The sequence below is a fragment of the Symphodus melops genome (genome assembly GCF_947650265.1).
Source record: "Symphodus melops genome assembly, chromosome: 6".
Classification (NCBI taxonomy): Eukaryota; Metazoa; Chordata; class Actinopteri; order Labriformes; family Labridae; genus Symphodus; species Symphodus melops.
In genome coordinates this window covers 23,478,879-23,503,998 of record NC_136696.1, presented here as the reverse complement: position 1 = coordinate 23,503,998, position 25,120 = coordinate 23,478,879, and the positions used below count along the sequence as shown (strand labels likewise).

At 40.8% G+C, this 25,120-nt stretch overlaps 2 protein-coding genes across 2 annotated transcripts in view; one reads left to right on the top strand and one right to left on the bottom strand.

The window, feature by feature from the left end:
* Positions 1–25,120, bottom strand: part of LOC306825499 (excitatory amino acid transporter 3-like) — a 213,831-nt gene that overhangs the window by 27,087 nt on the left and 161,624 nt on the right. The gene's annotated exons all lie outside the window — the stretch shown is intronic.
* Positions 1,475–24,588, top strand: syt12 (synaptotagmin XII). Its single transcript, XM_079346508.1, has 8 exons — positions 1,475–2,044; positions 13,301–13,361; positions 14,124–14,317; positions 14,600–15,004; positions 19,923–20,138; positions 20,792–20,912; positions 21,432–21,565; positions 22,710–24,588. Exons 2-8 carry the CDS (start codon positions 13,316–13,318, stop codon positions 22,881–22,883), a joined length of 1,290 nt encoding a protein of 429 aa, XP_079202634.1. The 5' UTR covers positions 1,475–2,044; positions 13,301–13,315; the 3' UTR covers positions 22,884–24,588.

Sequence of the window (25,120 nt, the reverse complement as noted above, 5' to 3'; positions counted from 1 at the left end):
AGTGACTTGATCACAATGTTTTGTCAGCTTTTTCTTCGTCTCTTCGAATGTCCTTACAACAGATACACGTCTTCCACTCTACTGTGTGATGTGTTGGCTATGATCTGACACTTCTATAACATTTTAGCATTTATAGCCAACGTGTCATGATCAGCTGTCATTTTTCACTCACTGCTTGGCTTATCTTGTTGAATTTGCGATCATTACGTGAGTCAGACTCCTCAGATTTCATATTGGAGGCCAGCATGGAGTTTGATAATAGAAACTCTTTTCCATGCCATCTTTCATCAATCAGATGGCAGATATCCACTGTTGCACTTCCTGTGTGACTACAGTGACATTCATTGAGTTAATGCTATTACTCCAACAACAGTTACATTATTTGAACAAAAAAGTAAGCTCTATGTAAGTGTCAAAGATTAAATATTAGAAGATAAACGTCTTTTTTATTGGTCTCAAAGTTGCTGCATGGTTAAAGGTTGTCAGTTTTTTTTTCTGTCAAAAAATATCAAACTAGGACAAAGTTTTCTCCACAAGAAAAGTTATAGATTATGGAGGACTTCATCATGTTTTCTGCACTGCTAGGGCACACAAGAGGTTACTGCGATGGATTTCCTCCACTCTAAGGGTACAGTTGAGGTGCAGTTGAACCTGCTTTTCATTGTTGTCCTCTAGAAGTGCACGCGAGTTGTTAAGTGATTGTGTTGTCTCCACTCCAGGGCACCCAAGAGGGCACTGCATGATGGGAGCTCTGGAGCTCTTTTAGGTTCCTCGGGATCATTGGTGAACATCATGTTTTATTCACCGTTGGAGCATGCAAGACTAAATCCTTTTTTATTACAACTCAAGGAAACTTTCCACCATGAGTGAAAACTGTGCTCAGCCAGGCAGCAGAAGATGCCAAAAAAAAGGACAAAGTATTTTCATGTAATGTTTAAAACATGTCACAGAAATGAGCCAGTTAAGATCAAGTGGTGAAAATTGCTCTGGCTTCCTTTTATTAAACATTGATTATACATTGTAACAAATGGCTTTAATAATGGCTGATAAAACATTCATTTACAGAACAGTTATCATCATGAGAATGTTATGAAAGTTCAGCCCAAAACTTTATTAGACTGTATGGATCTAGAAAGTCATTTAGGAATAATTCATGTAACCTTGCATTCCATAGGAAATGTCAGGATGACTAAAGGTAAGTGGTTCTCTATCAGAGGTGTCATCACTTCACCCTGCCCACCTCCAGCATATACAGTTATGTAATTTCACACTGAATCATCCCTATGAGCTGAGGTGATGGGGAGGAAGGGAGGAGAAGGATGAAGAGGAGGAGGTGAGGTTTTGTTCTTGGGACATAATTCATTCAGTTTGGGGATCAGGGGAGTTTTGTGGGTGTCAGGCTGAGGATGGATGATGACGAACACTTGAAAAGTTTGCATGTCCCTGAAGTACCCTGACATATCACCCATTCACAGTCTCCCCCCCGAGCATCCGTTGCATAACACCAGTGTGTGTGTGTGTGTGTGTGCAGCAGGCATGTCCTCAGTGCTGCTGTGGAGCCTCGCAGGAGGAGGCGGTGGTCTTGTTATTGAGCGGCCCCGTGGTGGAAGTTTCGCTGCAGGGGTGGGACTTTCTTTCTGCAGTCGGTGAAAGAAGGTTCATCTGCGGCTCTTACAGAAATGCCTTCTGCAGCAGCTTTCCGGACTCCAGCGTGCAGCAACTCACACAGGCGGACACCTCCGAGTGCAACATAACCCCCCTCCCCCCCTCCTCTTCCTGTTCCTCTTCTTCTTCTTCTTCTTCACCCCTCTGCTCCTCTTCCTCCTCCAGCTGGCCGCGTCTCGGAGCTTTCGGATGATTTGAATCGGGAGGAGTGTGAACGCCGTTGCCCTCCCCTCTTCCACACCCCGGGGCACACAGACTGGACCGGCACCGGTGTTATTGGATGGAGAGAGGCGCCTAAAGAAGGGAGAGCGGTGGAGTTGCTCTACCCCCCCCTCCTCCTCCTCCTTCTTCCCTATACTGCACCAAAAGAAAAGTCCGGGTAAGAAATGCGTGCACAATCAGGCCATTTGGCCCCTTTCGACCACCTGCTTTGAGCCACTGCACTCCTCAGTGCACAACATGCATCATGGCGAGACTCGGGACTTGCATGCGTCTTTCACCCTTCTGCTTCTGTGTTTACAATGTGTTTATTTTAAAGCGGTGTGAAGGTTTAGTGCGCTTGAGAATGCATCCCAGCAGGTGGGATGGCAGCCTGTTCTGGCACGGCATTTCCGCGACTCTGCTCTTTTCACTCAGTCGACCCAAATATTGATTCCCATTGCAAGCGGACTCGGAGTAGAAGCAGGTTATTGGCTGAGGTAGTGAGTCGATGCGCACGGCAGCTCTGAGCGGCTACAGGGGTTAAAGCAGGGATAACAAATGGCACCCTGAGCGGCAGGAGCTGTCCGTTCAGCACCACACTGCTCAAGTGGAGTGCAACACCAAAACTGTGGCCTTAGAAAACACAACTTATTGCAGGTTTGAGAAGCAGCATTCAGCATGTGATGTCCAGTCGAGAATAGTTTTTCAGTTTGTTTATGTTAAAAAAAAAACATTTAAAGACTTGATGTGATTTACATAAGTTGTCTGAGAACTGACAGTGAAGGAAGAAACCGTGCAAAGCCTTTAAAGGCAAATCTTTGGTTTCTTCGGTTACATGACATTTGATTTGATGTGACTGTAAGCTTCAATTTGCTTTCCAAAGTTTTGCTTTTAATACTAAACTAATGGAAACAAAACAACGAGCTAGATGATCTCTTAAATCAACTTCAGTGTTTGTAACATCTAACTCAACAACTGATTGTTGCGCTGCACTTTCTCTTTTTGGAAAATCATTGGAATCATAACTTGTTGTGAAATATTTGCCACTTCCACAACTTCATGTGACTAAAATTTATTCAAATGAAAAAAAATCAAAAAGATATTTTCACTCTTTGGTGGACTCCAACTCTCTTTCTTGACGTCAAACAGTCACAAGGCAGAGCAGCTGGGTATCAGCCTCTCACTGACACCATTAGGATGACACCTTTCTGATGTTCCTTTTAGCTCATGTGAATACTTTCCAGTTATGCAGATAATAAGATCTGGGAGGAACTTAATGCTACTTCATGCGTCTTTCCCCCAATCCAGTCTTTGAAGCATTCACTGGTTTTAGTTTGTGTGCGTGACTTTCGGAGCTAAAGCTGCTGTCTCATGTGTTTTTACTGACGTTGACAGATTGTCCCTGTGTTATTTCTTGGCTTTACGGTCTTATGTTCTCCTCAGTCACCCAAACTGTCATTTTTCTTTCTTGACTTCCTTTCCGTGCTCCTTCTTAAAACGTTTAGAACAGATGGATGGCTTTTTGCATCACTGAACATCTCCAACACACAAAGAATTATTGGAAGACTCTTCTAAAACTTGTTTTGTCGGGGAAGCACATTAATGTTCCGAAAAGAGCCTTTACTAAAAACTCAGACATTTGAAATAAAGAGATCCAATCTTGTTAACGTGATCTCGCACTCGGAGTCCTCTCCAGCACTTCGAGTGTGTTCCCCGCAGCTCTGTAATGGTGCTGGAGGTCTGTGTGAAGAGGCTTTTCAGTCGAGGTGAAATAGGCTTCGATGTGTGTGTGTGTGTGTGTGTGTGTGTGTGTCACTTGGACTTTTGCCTCGGCAGGCTGAAATACGACCTGCTCAGAATTCAATCCCTGCACCAGCACTCGCAATCATCTCAGCCATTCGTTTAACTCCAACTCTCTTTCTCACTCCCTGTCATGGGCTTTCCTGTGCTCCCACACACACACACACACACACACACACACACACACACACACACACACACACACACACTGACACACCACCTTCCCCTCTTTATGTCCCCTGCTGAACTCCTCAGTAGAAAAGTGTTATTACATTAAGAAAAGTGAGAGCACTCAGAGGAACACTGGACAGCCTGGTCTTGGGTATACTGGCTAACACGTTCATGTATCACAGCTAATATTTCCAGCACAGATTGTGTAATGGATTGACTCATTTTATGATAAATGCAGGTGGTCCGTTCCCTTTGCTGCCAAATGTTGCCACAGCTCACTTATTCTTGGAGATGCCTCGAAATGCAGCAGGATGGAGAGAGAATCATAAAACTAAGTATCACAAAATGAATCAAGTTTATGAGATTGAGACCCAGAGAAGTTATCGGGCATTAAACTGTATCGACAGCATTGTATTTAAAGACACAGGTGGATATTTTTAAACAAGATGCTTATTTTCTTTTGTGATGGCTGTAGATAGGCTTTGCTGTAAACTCTGTCATGATATATTGTAGCCAGATGTGGTTAATTTAGCTTAGCATGATGACTAGAAGAAGAAGATCCTTTCACTTTTTATGTCTTGTTGGTTTACTGCACAATAACTTGCAACTTTTGCTAACATTTTATGTAGAGAGTTTGTCCGTTTATATATCAAATTTGACTAATTGTTTTTTTGTTCTTTATGCTAAGTTAAAAAAAAATGTTAGCCAGCTGTTGTGTCTACTGTTACATTAAACAAGTTTCATTGCAGAGACAGGGGACACACACACTGCAGTATTTTCAAACACTACTATTTAGTATAGTTCCATGAAATGCAGCCGTCTCATTGGTAGGAACTAAAGAGCCGCGACAGGTTTACATCGAGGGCATAAATCATTCTTAGACTTTGACAGGAGAAATCACAGGTTAGTAGCAGGTTTTATAACATTAAGAAAACATATCTACATATTCAATCCAGCACAAAGAATTGTGGGAAACGGGTTGTGCTATCCATACAACACATTTACCATACAGGCATTAGTGACGGTTGAGCCTCTTATCAAACTCTCTGCCTTCTCAAAATAACACATTATTAAATGTAGCTGTTTCAAGTTTCAGTGCTCACCCTGAGTGGATGAATCACAGAGAGTCTTTACATGGATATTCTCTTCTACCAGCTGCAGGGCAACACCTCAGCCAAAAGTCTCCCAGCACAATCCTATAGCCTTGGAAAATATAATAACATGGCTGCAGTCTCCATAAAGTTTATGTTCCGTTGCACAAGAAAGTGGGAGAACTTTAACTCAAAGTATGATTGAACCTAAAAAGAAGCAGTGATGATGATGAGCGACTTACCATCCAGATTTCTTTGGATGTGACTTCAGCTTCTTAATAGTTAATCAATAAACTTATTGGCTTCAACTCACTGCTCTGCCCTACTTTGGAGGATTTAGGATTTTACCCACTTTCCCATAATGTAGACTGCATGAAGCCTTTTGTGCAGGACTTTTTTGGCAGATTTCGCTGTCCTGTATTAGCCTGAGTGTAAAGTAGTTAATCTAAGTAGAAGATGTAATGAGGGCGTTTGTGTGGTGGAGAAAATGATCAAACAAGATGTAGCTCCAGAGTAAGATTTAAAAATGTTAAGGTAATGGAAAAAACCGAGACACTGAAAATCTGCATGCAGTTATAAGAAACAAATAAAAGAAATCAACAACTTTTTGTAATTTCCCTGAAGACTGTGGTTAAATTGGGGTGAAGCCACATGTGAGTCTAGTTTAGTTGTGTTCACACAGTTTAGCTGCCTCTGTATATGAGCCTTTTTAATGTTGCTCAGAGTGAGCTCACTAGGCTTTTGTAGTAAGCTCATCACAAACTGGTGGAGAGTAGCGCTCATTCCCCTGCAGAGCGAGAGAAAATATTGACCGATCCGATCGCTGAAGACAAATCAAACTCCAGTTAGGACAGTTGTTTGAAAAGCTCTTGTTTTAACCGTCAACCGAGACAGAGTGCAAACATTTCTCCGCTTGCTTTTCCACTCAAAGTCATCTTTTCCATTTGGAAATACACGGACAAGCGAACATTATCTCATTCAAAAAAAGAGATGTTTCTACAGTTTAAATAAACATGTTTACAGCCTGGGCACGATCTAACAGTTTGTCATGAAGCTTACGACCAGCTTCAGCTTTGACTTAAAGTTAGAGCAAGACAGTATTCCAGCTTTGTTCATAATCTGCAACACAATCTGTGATTGACCATTGAAATGTTTCAGACATAAAGGCTGGACCTCTGTAGCTGGACTAAAAATCGTTTCTCCACATTATTGTCGAGTTTTAAGTGGTTGAAGTCCCTTCACTCTGGTCCAGACTGAAATCATCAGGCGGAGACGTCAACAAGCCCTGATTGTCTTTATATGTCACGTTTACATTCATTTCCCCCTGAGAATAATTTCTTTAACTTGAATGATGACTAAACGTCTCATCGAGCACCATCATCTTCTAAACATTGCAATTTGTCTGCTTACTGCTAATGTTTATTTAAAACGAGTGAGTGAGATTACACTTGGGGACATGTGGGTTTTCACTCCCATCCATGTTTGTACATATTTAAAGCCATGTATATTTTTCAGTCTTTTGGCTCTTTTTAAACTTTTTTTCTTTTTTTAATATATCTAATTTTGAATGTACAGTTTCTCTTATGCTTCACACTTCTCTTGTTAGAAATCTCACAGTTGTAGTTCCTCTAAAACTGGGGACCTGAGTACCTGGTTTTGTTCCTTACTGTATGAACCTACCTGCTCAGGATTAACAATAAACCTCCTGGAAGCCTTGACTGTTAAGGACCAGGTATTCCCATCAGCCTTAGCTGTACACGGTGTTTAGTCATTCATCTGAACACACTGACATTGTTTTGTGTAAACATCTGTCAACTCCTTTTTGGCACCAATTATAATGTCTTATTTTTTGTCTTCAGTACCATACTATAATGTTTTAATCGTGGTATAAGGTGCTCGGTCAGTGTCTAATAACTCTCAGTCGGCATGTGTACAGTGCTACAAAATCTGCTAGCTGCTAGCTTAAATGTACAGTCGTGTTTGTTTGTTTGTTCGTCCTTTGCAGAGGCTTCTTGTTTCCGTTTTTCAGCTCTTTTGAAGTGAAGTATCCTCCCAGAGGAGAGTTCAGGGTCTGTTGTTCTAACTCTGACTGATTGATCTGATTGGCTGCAGCGTGCAGATTCTTTCTGCCTCAGCCCGCGCCTCCTTTGACATTTTCAAAGCGATGCTGCTTTTACTTAAACCATGCACCAAATGAGCTGTCAAAACCGGAGAGTCAAAGTGTATCTGGCATGTAGACAGGCATTTGTGAGATGATGTAAGACAGAGGGGAAAAGAGAGAAAGGAGAGAGGGGGAGATAAACTGCTTTGCTGCCTGCACACAGATTGTTTTGCTGCGTTGCATCTGGAGAGGGGGGTTAATTTGATCATGAGTCATTGGGAGAGATTAAAAGGAAAGTTGATTGATCAGTTATTGTTAGAGCGAGCGAGACTGAGTCAGGGGAGAGCAGCTGGGATCCCTTCCCCCTCCATCTTCTTCATCCAGCTGCTCTCTGTTTCTTACTTCTTTTTCAACAATGACTCTCACCTCTTTTTCCGTCAACAATTCTTTCTATTATCTCCTCTTGTCTTGCTTCTCTTAGAATCACACCTCTCTGTTGTGCTTCTCTTCATTAATTCTCTACGTGTGTGAACATAAATCAGTGTGTCTGGTCTTATTGATTAGGCCCATTTTAACATGCACCTCCAACAGAAGGGAGCTCTTGGTTTCTGTCTTGCTGAATGCAAACAAGGGCTGCTGTGGTCAACGTGCATCCAGTGTGTAGAAGCCGCTGCTCTTTGCAAGTGTGTGTTTTGTTTGCTCTTTGTGCTTTAGCTGTTGCATAGAGACACATGGAGATCTTGTATGGAGAGAGAGAGAGATAGAAAGCAAGGCAGCTAATGTCATGCTTCTAAAGTGTTCCTTTATTGATCCATTTTAGATCAACTTGTATATCAAATTTCACGATTGAAATCTGCACACATTATGCCCCTCCATACTTTTACCTTTTGTGCCGTGCATTTGCATTTTTTGAGTCTTTTTTAATTGTCTGTGCTTAATTTAGTATTATGTGACTCCCTGCTACCAAATTTGACCTCCAGGAGTACAAATAAAGTATCCTGAACCTAAAAACTTGACGCTGCCTGGCAGTGTCTGTTTCCTCTCTGTAGTTACTTTGGTTTTTTTTGGCAGCGCTGCATAAGACCACAGAGATACCAAAGGCAGGAAAAGCTTTTAACCCTCAGATACGAGGGCTTAGACTCTTATCTCAGCTGAATAAAAGGGTCAGACAGAAAAAGAAAAAACACACCATGATTTCAGCCCAGCTAGAGTGGAGGACACTTAAAATGCACTGATAGGACCAACATATGTGAAAGCTGTTGGAAAATTATATTTTTGTTGTGAACACTCCTAGTTTTTTTTTTTTAAATAAATATAAAAATATTGGTTTAGCACATAGATATCTATTAAAGATCCTTGTTAATGGCAGCAACAGCCATACTAAATACAAAGCTGATTCAAACACTAATCAAACTCACTTCCTCTGTCCTAATTTTAAAAACTCAGCCTCCCCAAATGTCTCCCAATCGAAAGTCATCGGTCAGTCCAGAGTAAATTGTAAATTGGGGGGCTTTTGCCTCTATTTTTTAGGGGACAGTTGAAAGAGGAGGAAAGTGGGGAAAGGTGCCGCAGGTCGGACACAATCTGAAGTTGCCCCTCTTTGGAGGACTGTAGCCTTCATAGATGGTGTGCTACCTAACAGCTACCTCACGGCTTTCAGCTCCCCCATGAGAATAATCACAACCTTACAGTAAGAGTTTAAAGTCTGATAGATAAACAAGGCTAAAAACATGAGGTAGAAAGAAAAACTGTTCCATCTGCCGACTCCATGCGCGAGTAAAGTAATTACAGAGCGGTCTTTATGGAGATAAGAGGGTTGATTCTGTTCAGTTCAGTGTTAATGATTGTGATACTGCGTCTGTGAAAAGAAAGTATTGTTTGAGGGAATTCAAATAAGCACTCTGGCTCACACGCAATTCATCATGTAATATGAAGGCTGGGATTTTGGGAGACAACACGGCTGGGAGCGTCTTACATATAAACAAAAACACACAGTCAAGACATCTTTTTTTCCATCGGCTTAGGGCAACTAGTTTGGAAATATATATCTGTGTTGATAACAGGCATGACTTTTCCTTGAGTTTGTTTTTTCTTGAACGCTTCACTACTGCTCTGAAAGCAACATTTCACTGGCATTGTTCAAATGCTGCTTACAGCTCATCATCGCTTCCTGTTTTCGTAAGCTGACATTGTGAGAAGAGATTCACTTCACACATATCTTGGTAATTAAAAATCTCCACTGCACGACTGCTCCCCTGTGTGTGAGTGTGCGTGTGTGCGTGTGTGCGTGTGTGTGTGTGTGTGTGTGTGAGTGTGCGTGTGTGCGCACTGGAGGAAGACGAGTCTCTTTAGGCTTTATGAGGAATGTTATCAGACAGAATCCCTGCAGCAACAGTGAGATAAATCTCCAGAAGTGAGACAGTCGTGATCGTGCAGGCATGAAGACGACACGTCAGAGGAGAGGCTTTTATGCAAATGTTCACCTTTCCTGTCGCAGCAGTGTGTTAATGAGCCCTCAGCTGAAGGGAAATCTGAAATGTAAAGATGAAAATAGCTCTGATATAATTCTCAGTCATGTATTGATAGTCATCTGGTAAGGTGGAGACCAGCATACTTCTTTCTCTACTTCTATGGACTGCACTTCTATTATCAGCAGCTGCAGGTCATTCTGAGGAAGTTCACATTATGTGTCTTCCCCTCAGTGCTGCTCTCTTGTTGTCTTGTTTTCCATTTCCCCCTGTCTCAGAGTAGACAAATATGCTCCACCTTCATACTCTGTCCTCCCTATCACTCCATTGGAGACACTTGTTTTCAGGTGTAATGCGGCAGATGGTGACAGATAAAATGGGAAAGAGACAGAATAACAAGCAGTAAAGGTCACAGGCGTGATTGTGTTCTGTGTTGAAGGCAGCATGCAGGGGATCCAATAAGACTGGAAAGTAGCTCACAAGTCATAACATGTATATGCACATATTTCATTTGTATTAATGTTTTTTTTTCCTCACTCTTCTGTGCACGAATTATCCTGTCATCATTTTCCATTTGAACCACCCTTATCTGTTCGTCTGAGCCCCCTGTATTGCTAATAATACCATCTATGTATAAATCTGCTTGAACATAGTTTCATATTAACAAAGAAACTGTTGACATCAAATTAAAAAAAAAACTACAATTGCTAAATAAGACGTTGTTGTCCTGTTCCTGCAATGAACTTTCATTTTGTGTTTGTTTTGTCCACCTCCGTAGACAAAGCAATGGTCTCATGTGATTGCTGATAATGTCCTGTAGCGACATAAAGAGCATTCTGTTACAAAATTAGCACCCTGCTTTCTGTTAAACATTTCAGTGGATATGAGTGTTTGCATAACTTCATCTCTCCATGTTCCCTCTGATGGTCTTTTTGCAGTTCACAGAGGCTTCAGTAGTAAATTCAGTCACTTGCACAGGTGTATGGAAAGGTCTTGATGCAGACAAATAAACAAATGCCACCATCTCCTGTTCACCTGTGACCTATAAACACCCTTAACCTACATTATCAATTATCACCACCTAGCCTCCAAATTAAGTCAATAAAAAAAAACACAAAACAATACATGAATACAGTTCATTGACACGTACATCCAGCTACAAACTTCAAACAGGATTACGAAATAAACACATTTGGAAGAAAATACCAATCCTTAGACAAAGTAATATTTGAGTTTTTTTGACAGGGCATTGGAGTTATTTCAGACTACAAATTTCCAATAACTCAATTAATTCATCAATTTATTTTTGTGTAACTCCATTTCACAACAAATGCTATCTCAAGACACTTCACATCCATCATGAGCAAACCACTTGGCAGCATTTTGTGTCGAAGAACTTCCCTTTAACCTGCTGAAACCTTGAGCAGAGCCAGACTCAAAACATCACCTTTCAATTATTGAACTCCTTTGATCAACTGTCGCTGGATTCAAATGATTAAAGCTGCAGGTGAATGTGTCTTTATACGAGATTCTTTTTCAGACAACGTAGACATGATTGTTTTCTCCTTCCGCCTCAGGCCCAGTGAGGCTACCAGAGCGCCCACGCAGCCTCATAGTTATTAACAAAATCTGTCTGATGCAGTGTCATCCGCTCTCTCTTCATTCCTCCTCCCCCTCCGAAGCTTCCTCTGGACCTCTTCTACACTCATTTGTCACCTCAAGCTGACTTGATCTGAGTGACGCCGGCCTGAGTTGGAGGGAGGAGTGGAGGATGAGGAGGAGGAGGAGGAGGAGGTGCTCGGTGCTCCCCTCTCTGCCAGAGATTCCCCATGCTTTGCTAATGGCACATCAGCAGCTGTCAGTGGGCCCTGCACTGCGTCAGCTAGTTTAATTGGCTGCATGTCCGTGGTCTGCAAAGCGCTCAGCAGAATTGAGTCAACCCCCCAAACCCACCCCACCCCCCCTTCCAGTCTTTTTCTATATCATTAGTGTAATGCTCCCGTTTCCCCCGAGTCGCTGAGATGTGGGGAGATTCCAACAACAAGGGGGGAGGAGGAGGAGGAGGTGGAGGAGAGGAATGAGTCACACGCCAGCAACCACCTTTATTTTTATTTTTTTTGCAGTTTACGTGGGAAGATAAGGTCGCAGAAAAGTGTTGTTTTCTTTTGTTTCTTGAAAAACAGCCCACGCTGCTATTTTTAAGACGAAACCATGAAAATAGTATTGATTTCCTTGTGTAAACTAAAGAAACCTAATAGCTGCACGCTACCACGGTAAAGAGCCAATCAGAGAGTTAATCCAGAAGCCTTGTACTGAAGACTTTGAGCAGGTTTAAGGAAGTGATTACATTCAGTGTTTGTCACACTACAAAATAATGCATGCAGTACATTTCACCTGAGCTTTGTAACTGTAGAGAGTTGAATTCTTATCACAGAGGATGTAGGCCACAGAATCCAAAATGTGTTTTTCACAGTGCTTGCTGTTGAATCACAGTTCATTTTGGACAAATAAAGCGACTCTCAGACACGTGGGTATGTTACTGAGGGGTTGGACTCATCAGAAGAACAGCACCACTTATAATGACAGCATCACTGACAGACCATCTGCTGTGGTTATGTCAATGACTTTAGTCTTTGAGGTGAAGGTGAAGCTGGTCAACAACACAACCAAAGCATTCATCAAGAAGGAAGTTGTGGTATGATAAGTTTATAAACCACCAGACATGACAGTGCTCATCCTGTGTAAAACAAATACAAGGGACTTTCTTTAAGTCTCTTTACTGTTTGTTGCCCCTGTGTCTACAGCTGTGAAGAAAGTTAAATGAAGATTGATGGAGCTGAGTCAGACTTACAGTTTGAGCTTCTGTTTGAAAATGAAAAAAAAAAAGTGATGATAAAAATAATTAATACGAGCACAATATAAATTGTTTTTGGACCAAAGTATTTTGATGTGAGTTGCAATATGGGTTTTATAAGAGCCAGTTATTAAAGATGAGGAAGAATCTATCTATCTATCTATCTATCTATCTATCTATCTATCTATCTATCTATCTATCTATCTATCTATCTATCTATCTATCTATCTATCTATCTATCTATCTATCTATCTATCTATCTATCTATCTATAGTATGTAGCACCTGTGAGGAATTTTGTGTTGAATTTGGCGCCCCCTGTGGACAAAGTGGAACCTCTCACATTTTTCTGATTAAGTCTTCTACAGGTGGAGGTTGTTTTTTTTTTTGTTTTTTTTTTCTTGTCTTGCATTGTTTGAACAGTCCAACGAATCACTTGTTGTGCATATGTACTGCGGACAATCTAAAACTAAGGGTGTCTCTGACGTTAACTTTCTTATCTGACATCTCCCTCCTTTGCAGTGGTTACAGGCTCTCAAATTTAGAATATAGACATACTGTAATCAATGTTATCGCAGATGGTCTCATTTGCTTCTATAGGTCATAAAGAGGGATCCCTATCAATTCCAATCAGTTTCATAGCCAGGCAACATTCCTCACAGGGGCTTTAATCTGATTATGCAATCAAGTGTAAAGTCCTGGCATGGTTTTGATGGAAAATTGTTGGAGCACTCTTTTCGTTCTATGTCCAGAATCTCTGATTGATACGTGTTCCTCTCTACTTTAAGAAGTGCAGAGTTTTGTGCTGGTGTGAAAACCTGCAGAGCTGGCTCTGTATGTGAAGTTTGCGCTCAGTCTGGCAACGTCTTTGTGTGTCCAATTTTTCTCTGTCATGATCTCTGACGTATAAAGAAGCCACTTAAACAGATTGTTGTTTTTCTTTTCTTCAGGCTGGCTGCAGCACCATGTCCTCGGCTCAAAGTGGGGATATACCAGGCTACCATCTGAGTGGTTAGTGGGCAAGAATATTCCTTTTCTGAGCTTTTTCCTGCATGGGTTTTTTTTTTTACATGAATGAATGCTTGACAGCTGTGATTTAACCACCTTGTTGTAAATGTTTGTGACGATGCGAGTCAGACCGTGGGAAACCAGGCTGTGTGTAGATTTTCATTGAGTGATGTGCGTTTTTGTCTCTTCTCAGGTTTATTTGACAGCTTTTGGCACCTTTATAAACACAAGCTTTACAACATCTACGCCTCATTCTGCTGCCGACAGCCATCAGTGTCACAAAAAAAACAAACACTTGCCTTATAATTGGCTTATTTCTTGTGTTAAAAAAAGCAGAGATAAAGCTGTCACAATCCTTCCTCGGATGCAATTCATCTTCAGAAAGCCAGTTGGACTCATGCTTGAAATCCTTCTCTGACATTTTGTTCCAAGTGGCCTTTAAATTTCAATTTGACAGTCTCGTATTGCCAGAGAGTGTCCCAAATAATTATCTGATTCATATAACACTTTATGCATCACACAGTCTCCTAAAGCCGTCTCAGTGCTCAGCGCTAAATGATAAGACCTGAATCTGTGACTAACTGAGCTCAGTGACTGTGTGCTTGTAAAAACTTGTCCTGGTGTCTCTGTTCTTCTGCCTCCCGTGATCAAACTCCTCAGACATAAAACACAGACTGCTATGAGGCAAAGGGTTTATGCTACTTTTGATGAGCTGGAACTTTGGATAGAAATAAGCACCTTTCCTTTCTTGGGTTTCTGTGTCAGTGGTGCGTAACCCGCCCGGCTGGGAGGTGGGGATCTACCTCGTTGGCTTTTTAGTGCTGCTCGGAGTGGCCGGGCTCAACATCTGGAAGTTGTGGAAATCTGGAACCTTCCCTGCACCATCGCCCTTCCCCAACTTTGACTATCGATATCTTCAAGAAAAATATGGAACCTCTTTCTCAGAAGTCAGACAAAAGGTACATTTGCATCTGGATGTAATGTTATTTGTTGCCTAACCTATCTTTTGTTGCTTGTAAATATTGTTTTTTTAAATAATCATAAGTAGCTACAGAGCTTCAGGATCTTTCCATTAGTTGTACAATGCATTAAAAAATAGAGTGATAAGTAATTGTACCTTACATTACCCACTGACTGAAAAGTTGTAAAAAGTTTGTTATGGTACAAACATTTGCATGATTCCAGATTTATGATTTCCAGATCAAAATGTTCATGATCCCTTTTCTGTGTCGTCCCTTCAGCGAGTGGCTGCCAACAACCACCGGCGGACATCCACCACGTCCAGCCGCAAACCAAGCCTGGCTCTGGGCGACACCCCAGACGGTTTCAGGGACCTTGGTCACCTGGAGCTGATGAGCAGGGAGCTGGACCCGACCGGCATGGCCCAGCTCAACCGGTCCATGTCCACCGACTCGCTCAGCTCCATCTCCTCCATCGCCAACAACTTCGGCCATGACGTCACGGTCGGCCAGCTGGAGGTGACGCTAGAGTTTGAGCCGTCCAGGCATCCGGGCCAGGGGACGGGACTGCTCCACATCTCTCTGCACCAGGGCAAAGACCTGCTGGAGAGGGAGGAGGGGGACTTCCCTGGCTGCTTCATCAGAGTCTCCCTGGGGCCAGAGGAGCTCAATGTGGGAGTCACCAGGGTAAGGAACCTGGAACCTTAAAACCATTTTTACACCATTGTAACCATTACAGATTTTCTATTTTTAATACTTCATTGTTATATTTAGATGCATAAGACAATTCTGCTTTCCAGTGACAAGGACAACATGATGCATACACTTCTTTGATATTTTCCTTTAATCAAGATAAGAGCTCAAATGATGGGACATACAGAACATGGTTATGTAGGTCCTTTATGACCAGCATTAATTAATAACAGAAAACCAGTTACACATTGGAGCATCCTTCTGTCTTCCTGGGACAGATGTTGAAGTAGGGGAGTCTAATTGAGAACTGCTTTAATTTAATTTTTTTCTTGGATAAAAAAAAAAAAAAGGGATCGTGCCTTAAATCGGGATGGGCTTTTATTTGGTGTTTTACAGTAAGACAGAGCAGCTTTTTCGCCCTGGAAACATATGTTCCTTAAAGACGAGAGGTTCCTCGTTAGCTGCCTTTATGTTATAAAAGAGGATGGAACTGCCTCGAGACTTGTGAATGTTGCAGAGATTTGTGTCTGAGGGGGAAAAATGAAAGGAATATCCTCTCAGAAGGTAAATTAGCTGCTTAGCTGTGACGACTCAACTTATGGGAAAGGCTGAACATTAAAGGCTCTCCGATCCTTTTAAAGTTGCAGTTAGCGTCTGAAGCTTTTCTCGCTCAGGGGGCAGCTTTGGTTTGCATGAACTGCGTTGAAGGTTTCAACCCTGGCTGAATTTTAGACGGAGACAGTGATTCGTCCTGATGTGTTTGATCCTGCAGCCTGACAGACCAATTCCTTCCTGTCTGTCAGGAGAGCCTGTTTCATTTGCTTGATTGTCGAGCGCTTTGAGAGCTGGCAGAAGTCAGACAGGTGGATTTCACATCGTTCACCGCCATCAGCAGAGGATCCTATCGACTTCTCTCAGTGTGAAATCCAACTTCTCACCTTGTGTCTCTGCACTCCGGGCTACAGTGATGATTATAAGTGATCAGACATATTTTACAGCCATTATGATAAGTCTCTTTACAACTTTAAAGTTCTCTTAGTTTTAAGTGATTGATAATGATGCTCTAGTTCAAAATATATCACAGATGTGTTTGACATGTCGAACCTTCATAGGGAAGAAAAACGATTAGGAAAATCCAAAATTGTATTTTTAATTGCCACATGAACATTCTTCTTTCACAAGCAATTATCTCAAACACACACGTGGAACCAATGCATACTTAGTATAATATGTAAATAGATACTAGTCCACCCCAGCAGAGGGAAGCTCAACATACGTCTTTCAACACTAAAGTAGTCAATGAGCTTATGTCGCTCAGGGTTCTGTTTTTTGTCTCGGTCCTTCTGAACTTTTGTTAACACACTTGACGGGTACAAAAGGACCGAAGCGTTGGAATTGTTTCTAATCAATCGGTGATGCTTAGCAAGAGAAGTGTGCGAACACAAACAGTGTATTTGCTCTTGAGCTGCTGTAATCACGCTCTGTTGGACTGTGGGTCGATCTTTATCCTTCATGCTATGGAGGCTGAAATGTAGCATGAAGATAAGCTGTGTGTTTTTCTGTGTTCATGCCAATTGGCTGAAAAAACGTGGCAGAAAAGTTTGGGCGGACAACTCGAGGAGGCGTGAGAATTCCAAACGGGTTTATATTTTTTTAGGCTTGAACAACATGTTGTTGAAAGGTTGCATGTGGCTGTAGCTATATTACTGACTTATTTGTTGCTTGTTTGTATTTTTAGCTTGTATTAAAGCTATTTGAAACATGATCAATAATATTGTGTAACTGTGACGGACTTTCGCAAAGTTAACATTTTCGCTTTCAGTTATGCAAGATGTTATTACTACATCTTCTTCTTTGAATTCGTCCCTAAAACACTTTCAGAAAAAAGCTTGAAGGTAACGTGAAGGAGATTTTTCTGACAGAGAAAGAAAAGTGTTTACATTCCTCCATCTGCTGCACCTGCCGCTCTCCTTCTGCTCGGAGCTCGACTGCCAGAAAGAAGGAAAAAAAAACCTCTGATCCCTGCGTGTGAGTCATCAGCACTGCTCCCCCTTGTGACTGTGGATTTGTACAGTTTGTTCAGGCTGACGAGGGACAACACACACACTCACCAGGGCTCCCCTCGCTGGAGCATGGTGTGTTGTTGTATTAATGCATTAATAATAATGGGAGGCAGCCCCTTTACTGGCTTCCTCTTTAATGTGAAGTAGTGGTGAGGACCAGAGGAAATGCTGACATCAGCTCCCCTCACGCTGGCTTCTCTCTCTCTCTCTCTCTCTCTCTCTCTCTCTCTCTCTCTCTCTCTCTCTCTCTCTCTCTCTCTCTTTCTCTCTCTTTTTTTGCTTTCTGTCGCTCATTTTCTTACCCAGTATTTCTCTGATGATGCTGTAGTTTTCTCATCCATCACTCACTCCCTCCCATTTCTTTTTCTTCTCACTGCTTGTAATAATGAGTTTCACACCCCTCATCATTCTCTCTCTCTCTCTCTCTCTCTCTGTGTCTCTGTCTCTGTGTCTACATGCCTCTCTCCGAGCTTATATTGCCTCATTTTCACCACACACATCGCCATTGTTGTCCCCCAAGCAATAATCCCGAGATGTGTGTGTGATCTGTCGGCTCTGGATGCTCTATGTCGCTCTGTTCATGTTTACTCAGCAGCAGCAGCAGCAGCAGGACCTTTTCTACATTCTGTAGGTGTAAGATGTGTGATTGTGAGGCTGTTCTGTTGCATGATGTGCGGCGCGATCCAAGGTTGCATCTCAGCCCTGCACTCTGACTGAACAGTTATGTGTCGCACAGGGAGTTGTTGAGTTCAGTCTCTCAAACGCACCTCACGCTGACTTTACACAACACGTGCTGTTGTTTAAGTCTGTGAGACTGTTGGATGACAAGTATACAGAGTAGAGTATACAGAGATATTCCTCATTGTATTTCACACCTTAAGAACCAACAGGGGTGTGAAGAGAGGGATATTATTACATCTCTTCTTCTCTGCACATGAACGAGTTGCCTGGTTACTTCCCTCTGCTTTATCAAGCCTTGTTTTTCCACTCAGTCTCTGAAACCGGCCGTATAGACCATAAAGAAAACGTTTGTTATTTTCACTGTGGCAGCTGTGACTCTTCCTTTGATACAGAATAGTCGTGCTGTTTTCTGCTGGCCAGGCCAAACTGCCTTCAGTCTGTGTTTTTTTCTTTTTAAAAGCTGTGTCGGCTGCCAAGAAAAGAATTTAAGAGTAATCTGAATCACTTTGAGGCCGATCAGAGAGAATCAGACGAGAAAGTTGTTGCGTGGCCTGCAGATGTTTTTCATTTAGTGTTTTAGGAAATTTGAGTACACACTGCATCTGAATGCTTTTATTAAAGTGTAGATTTACCATAATGCAGACATTAAACATCATTTTTTAAGTCCTGCAAGTCTTTTACCTGCTCTTTTTGCACATGTCTTGAGATAACATTTGTTATGAATTGGCACTTTAAAAATAAAGATTGATTGATTGATTGATTGATATATTGATTGATTTATATAACCTTGAAAAGCCAGGTTGTCTCTCCCTCTCTGCATTGTCTTCTCTATGTTGCCAGACATTCTTCTGACAACCCGTTTCTTTCTCCTGAGCAAAATGCTGTTTATCAACTTCAAAATCCATTTTGACCAGTACGGTCAAAGGTTAATAAGATTCATCTTAGACATAAAAGTAATCAAATCGCATTGCGCTCATGTTCCCAAAATGTTGCATATCTTATGTGTCCCTATTTTGAGAAACACAGTTTGAGAAGTTTGGTTTAAAGTGGCTGTACACAAGATTTGGGAAATCATTAGCATGTTTTCAAGTATAGTCACTTGAACATGACAATCATGCTTCATCATTAAAATGACTTATTTTTTATCTACAGAGGGGAAAATCCACTGTGCTGTTTTATTCATTATGATCTTCTCGTGAGGAATGAAATTAGGATCTGTAGAGTTAAGAATTGTCTTTATATTTTATCAGAGCAGAAAGCAGGTTATACAGGAGTGACACACTAAAAGTAGGAGACAGTTTTGACCGAAGTTAGCTGATCTTATATAGAAGAACTGCAGCATGTGCCATGTCTGTACCCTCATGATAAGAGGGGCTCGTAGTCTGTTGATGTTAATGAAAAAAGCCAGAGTTGCGTCACCCGTCTGTTACTGCAGGAGGCTTTGGGAGGTTCTTTGCACGTTTTACATCTGCTGTGCTTTCTTCTAGAGCTTGGACACCAAGGTTTCAGGGAGCTGTTGTCAGTTGGATGCAATTTGCTCTTAACTGCTCGATGCCAATATAATGTTCCTTTAATGTATAGATATAGAGGTCATACTTAGTTGTCCTAACACAAAAAGAAAAAGTAGCCACAGAAATAAAGCACATAAATGAGAGACTTGCGCTGACTGGAAAAAGCGTCGCCTCTGAATGAATGCATGTCACGTTTATTTATCAAACACACAAACTGAATAGTTACAAAGATTTCAGGCTCAAACCATCTGAATACAGTTGATTCAGTTCGTGGTGCTGAACTTTGAAAAAATTGGTATCAAAGAATGTCAGATCTTTTCTGAAACAATGTCCCTATTACTTTTCATTCTCCAGAGCACAGGGTGTCAAGAGTTTTGAGTGCTAGTTCTTTAGTTGAGAGAAGTGGAACTGCACATGTATTATAGAGACAGAGCAGAAACCATAGAGACTTGAAAGTTAACACCTTGGAACAAAATCCTATAAACATGGCTGGATAAGGCCAGTACAGTTTTTATTACCTCTCAGTTCATTGGTGCAATGAACTGACTTTAACTGTTATGACCTCAGATGACCAGCGTTGAATTATCTTGCCTTAAGTATTTTAGAAAAACAAGGAGCCTAATACTGAAATTCTACAACCTTTTCTGCTATTTACAGGTCCAAACGAACGCATTCACCGTGATTTTTGATGAGCGCTACTCCATCCCCGTGGACCTGTCCATGCTAGAGGAGTACAGCCTGCGTTTCGCTGCTTTTGGTATCGATGCCGATGAGAGAAACATCAGTGCAGGCGTCGCAGATCTCAAGCTGTCAGACCTGGACCTGACCATCAGAGCGTTTAACGCCTGGCTCTACCTTCAGGACGTCAATAAGGTGAGGTACAATATGTAATGTGGGTAAAAGCATTGTGGTGTTTGGGGACCCCTGTTGGACATTCAGCACAGCTACAATAAATCGTCATAGAAAACAAAAGAATCTAAGAATTGATTTTTACTCTCATTTTTCGAAATGAAAATATAATATTGTCCAACAGTTGAGATTATGAAATATGAAAAAAACTCAAAACTTAAAGCTGAATATCAGAAAGGCAAACATCCAAAATATATTTTACACTTAGTTCTTATTAAGGTTTAAAAGGTATGTAACATCCAGAGTTTCCATAGCAACAGTATGATGCTTCATGTAACAAATTCATTGATGAGAAAACTCATTTATGAAAAAAACAAACAGCAACCCTTTCCAAAGGAACATGACCAGGAGTGTGCAAAGGAAATATTTCAGCCTTTTACCATTTTTTCATTGTGATCAATTCAAATGTGTTTGTACAGCTCAATTATTTAAATGAATGATTTAAATGATGAAAAATAAAACTAGCTTCATAACCATGTCTAAGTATGTCTTTATGCTTGAAAAGAGTTGATTACTTATATGTCCAATAGCTGTGTGTCAGATATATTTCATAAAAGCACACTTGCATTTGTACTCTTAAATTAAATGTGCACCATGCTGTGGATTTATCATGACAGGCCGTGGATGCAGTTGGGGAGATCCTGTTGTCTCTGAGTTATTTGCCGACTGCAGAGCGCCTCACGGTGGTTGTGGCAAAGTGTAAGAACCTGGTGTGGACCAACAGTAAGAACACTGCAGGTCAGTGACATTGGTTTGTTTGCTGTTGTGTGTTTGTCTTTTTTTCTCTTTGTGCAAATATGAATCAATCTGCCCGTTTCTGTGGGAACCTGTTATCCCTCTGCTATTTATCAAAATCACTTACGTCCAAAGACAGGACAAACATCTATTACCATAGTCTAAATGTGAACTCACAGGATATACTGTATGTATTCTCATATGGACTTGTTCTTCATGTTAAATGTCCAGATGACTCAACATTGTACCATTAAAAGGTCATCCAATGAAACACTGTTGTTATCGTGCACAGAGGTAATCGTGTAAACAGGGCCGTGCTTCTTTTTATTCATATTTTATTGTGAGCTCTACAAACTCTCTCTCTCTCTCTCTCTGTGTGTGTGTGTGTGTGTGTGTGTGTGTGTGTGTGTGTGTGTGTGTGTGTGTGTGTGTGTGTGTGTGTGTGCCTGCATGAATGTGTCGCGTGGCTTCAAAATGTAAAATATGTTTATATATATTCTTATTCACTTTTTGCATTATCAGATCCGTTTGTCAAAGTTTACCTCCTGCAAGATGGGAGGAAGATCAGCAAGAAGAAGACTTCCACCAAAAGAGATGACACAAACCCCATCTTCAACGAGGCCATGATCTTCTCTGTGCCGTCCCTCGTCCTGCAGGTGACACTTTAGACTATGAGCTACACTGGTCCTGCATGGTGAAATCACGAGATTGTACTTCATTCAATCCATTCAGGTCAGGGCAAAAGATAAGAACTATAAAATGTGATAACCAAAACATGAACAATAAACTAGTGTCGCCTTCATTAGAAGGCAACACAACACCACACTGGATTCTAAAGCAAGAAGACAAAAGGTGTGAAAAGCTGTGGACTATATAGAGTTACATGTTTTGAGTATAACTTATAATAAAAAGCCTTCCTCTGCCCAGCCTCCCTGCAGGCTTTTGTTCTTTTTGAAAAGGAAAATATTTAATTTATGAGCCAATTTGTTGAATATAAAGAATTAAAAAAATAACTCCAGAAGATTTATTTGGTGGTATAGGTACATATTAGTAAACTGCGATACAATATAACTATGTAAACGCAAAATGAGAATGAATATAGAAGTGTAAGCATGACAAACATTCATCATGCTAACATGCTAAAAGTAACAATGCTAACACGTTGATTTTTGCACATGTAAAGTTTATGTTCTTTATCTAAGTTTAGCATGTTAGCATGTTCCCTAATGCTAAATATTAAAACAACAGCTAAAGACAATCTCAGTAATTCGGTCAGAACTGTTTGACTTTGTCAGGACATTTCGCTCCAAAACACACATTTAAACCGTATGATGACTCAGCATTATACATGATGACGTTTCAATTTCACATTTTATCAGTAGTCTTCAGACATACAGTAATAGACAGATACACTCACAGTGCATTACCTAGATTAACGCTGCCCAGCAACTTCAAATAAAAACAACAAATACACAACTTTGACCACATCGTTACAATCCTCCTGTCGTACAAAGGTTTTAAAAAAGGCCTCTCAAATGAGCAGATGAATCTAACACCTTACAGTCCAAAGATGTAATTGCTACGACCACCTCTGGCTTTTTACAAAATGAGCCAAACTGTAATTAAATTAAATGTAAATGTAAAAGGATTAAAATGTCAAATAGAGTTAAAAATGCCAGACGTTGTTTCTGCACGTTTAATTTGACTAATCCTGTAGAGATTAAGATAAAGCCATGCTCGAAGAAGAGGCTGAGTCATGCTTACACAGCAGATTGTGTAACTGTGCTGTGCTGTTTGCAGGAGCTCTCCCTGAGGGTGACGGTAGCTGAGGCAACAGACGACGGCCGAGGTGAGAACCTGGGTCACGTTATCATCGGCCCCGAGGCCAGCGGCATGGGGATCACCCACTGGAACCAGATGCTCGCCACTCTGAGGAAACCTGTGTCCATGTGGCACCCTCTACGCAGGATCTAGTTAACTCAAACTGCATACACATCTGACCTGATTCAAGTTAAACGATCCCTTCTTCGCCTAACTTTCAGCTCTGCTCCCTCTGTGGTGCCACACTCTGATCTCATCGTAGACAAGTCAGAGTTTAGGGCTTACAGGACGATACTTTTTGTGTTGTTTGTTGATCAGATGGTGAGATGCAAATAAAGTAAACACTGTATCTTCATGTAGGGAAATTAAATCTAATGTTTGACATTAAAAAGGCATTTTGAATAGTCTCTCCATGAATAATTTCTTTCAATTTGATCTTAAGTCTTACATACTTTCCTTCCTTCTGGTATGGATGCATTATGGGTAATGGTGGCATTTTGGAGGGAGCAGAGCATATCCCAAAATATCCAGAATATGCACTGAAAAAAGTTTATTCTAACCTTGCCCTATCTTTGTGTTGAGAACAAGACTGAAATGAAAAATATATCGATAGTTTCTCCTGTTAAGGTCTTGATCAGAAAGATCCCCCCCCCTTCCTCCTCCTCTGCATGGTGCCTACTCTGGTTGTAGCCTGTTATAGCTCTCTTAAGAATGACTGACCGGATGGAGGGGTGAACTCACATCTCTTTCAGGAAAACACTTCTTCTTTTGTCTTTTTAAACAGGTCATTGATTCCCGAGCTCTGTTGGATCTGCTTGTGTGATTAGTTAACAGAAGGATTGAGGAAGTGTAGAGGTTTCGGTCCGTTCAGTATTTATTGTGCTTTTGAGAAAAAACATCCAGGTACTCTTATCCAGGTGTATTAATTGTAATTTGTAGCAGCTGTTACAGGGTGGCCAAATCATGTAAGCATTGTTTAACGTTGTTCTATTTTTACCATGATGCAATACAAGTTGTATGAGCATTTTTGACAGTTTAAATAATTCTTCTCCTTGCAAATCATGATTTTTCATGAATTACACTTAAAAAAGTTAACCTCCATCTTCATTTATACACTATATTAAGTATTGTTGCTGATCGATGGATTAATACAAAAACACCTCTGGGAATTAAACGTACGATGTAAAGAATACAAACCCTTTTAAATGGGGTTACACTTTCTTTTACGTTAAAGGAAACACCTTGACATTCTGAATTGATCTATAGTTATGTTTTAACAGGAACATGTCACATTTGGTCTTTCAAGGTCCTTAATGATATTGAATTTGTGTGAATTTGTGTTTAAAGGACGATAATGTAACAGGGGCCTTGTAAATGTCAAAATGTCAAGGTGGCTTTTTATCCTTCTGAGATAATCTCTGCAACAGTGTGCAACAGTGCTGTTTTGTTGTAACCTTTGAATGTGAATTATCATGTTAAATACTTGCTATTACTCGAAAAGCATCATCAGCCTTATGCATTGTTGTAGTTTTTTATTTCAAGCAGAGCCTATACTCGGCATTTTTAACGTCGGGCTCTCACTGCATTCCTCACCTCACAAAATCAATCTGAACAACAACACACCTGCTGTCATTCTATAGACAATGTTTCCTACTGTGCCAAATAACAAAGCAATATTTTCATTTACAATCAACATCTGCGTTCAGTTCATCCAAGCTGTAGCCTACATTTCACCATGCATGAAGTTATTTAGCACTTGATGTGAATGTGCCTCAAGAATACAGTGTATTGTGTGAATGCTGTTTGAAATAAAAGCAATTCAACAGTAACAGTCTGCACGGGGGGTTTATCTTGTGAGACGATGTGGCCAGTTTGTCATTCTGAATGCCAAAAAAAGTCATCTTGGAGAAAGATAAGAAAAAGATGAAGATCTTGGTTCAGGTAAAAAGGAAAGTGCATCCAGTGCCAGAGAGATGACAAATGATAAAGTTACTTAAAGTGAAAAAAAAAAACAACGAACAAAATACACCTGGTAAATAAGATGACATCAAGATGCTGATTAGGGGCCCACCAACTCCAGACACAAAACTATAATATGAACTGATATGATGAGGTGAATGGGTTCTTCTTTTTTAAGTTCTTAGTTTCATCTTTCTGTGCAGTGCTTGGATGTATGTTCATAAATGATTTACTGGTAGTAGGCTGGACTTTTGAGCAGTAATTTGATAATTTTTTCCCTTTATATTTTTGTCTGGAAGAATATGTTGAGTTGCGTCTTATATTAAGAAGCTCATACAAATTGCTACTCTTCTCGCACAGCACTCAAACGTTTTTAAAAAAAGTCTGTTCCAAAAAAGATTATACAATTACACAATAGGAAACCTGCAGAT

Coding starts and splice junctions, on each gene's coding strand:
- syt12 (XM_079346508.1), top strand. CDS start 13,316: ATGTCCTCGGCTCAAAGTGGGGATATACCAGGCTACCATCTGAGTG. Junction 15,005..19,922: donor TCAATGTGGGAGTCACCAGG/GTAAGGAACCTG, acceptor TGCTATTTACAG/GTCCAAACGAACGCATTCAC. Junction 20,139..20,791: donor ACCTTCAGGACGTCAATAAG/GTGAGGTACAAT, acceptor TTATCATGACAG/GCCGTGGATGCAGTTGGGGA.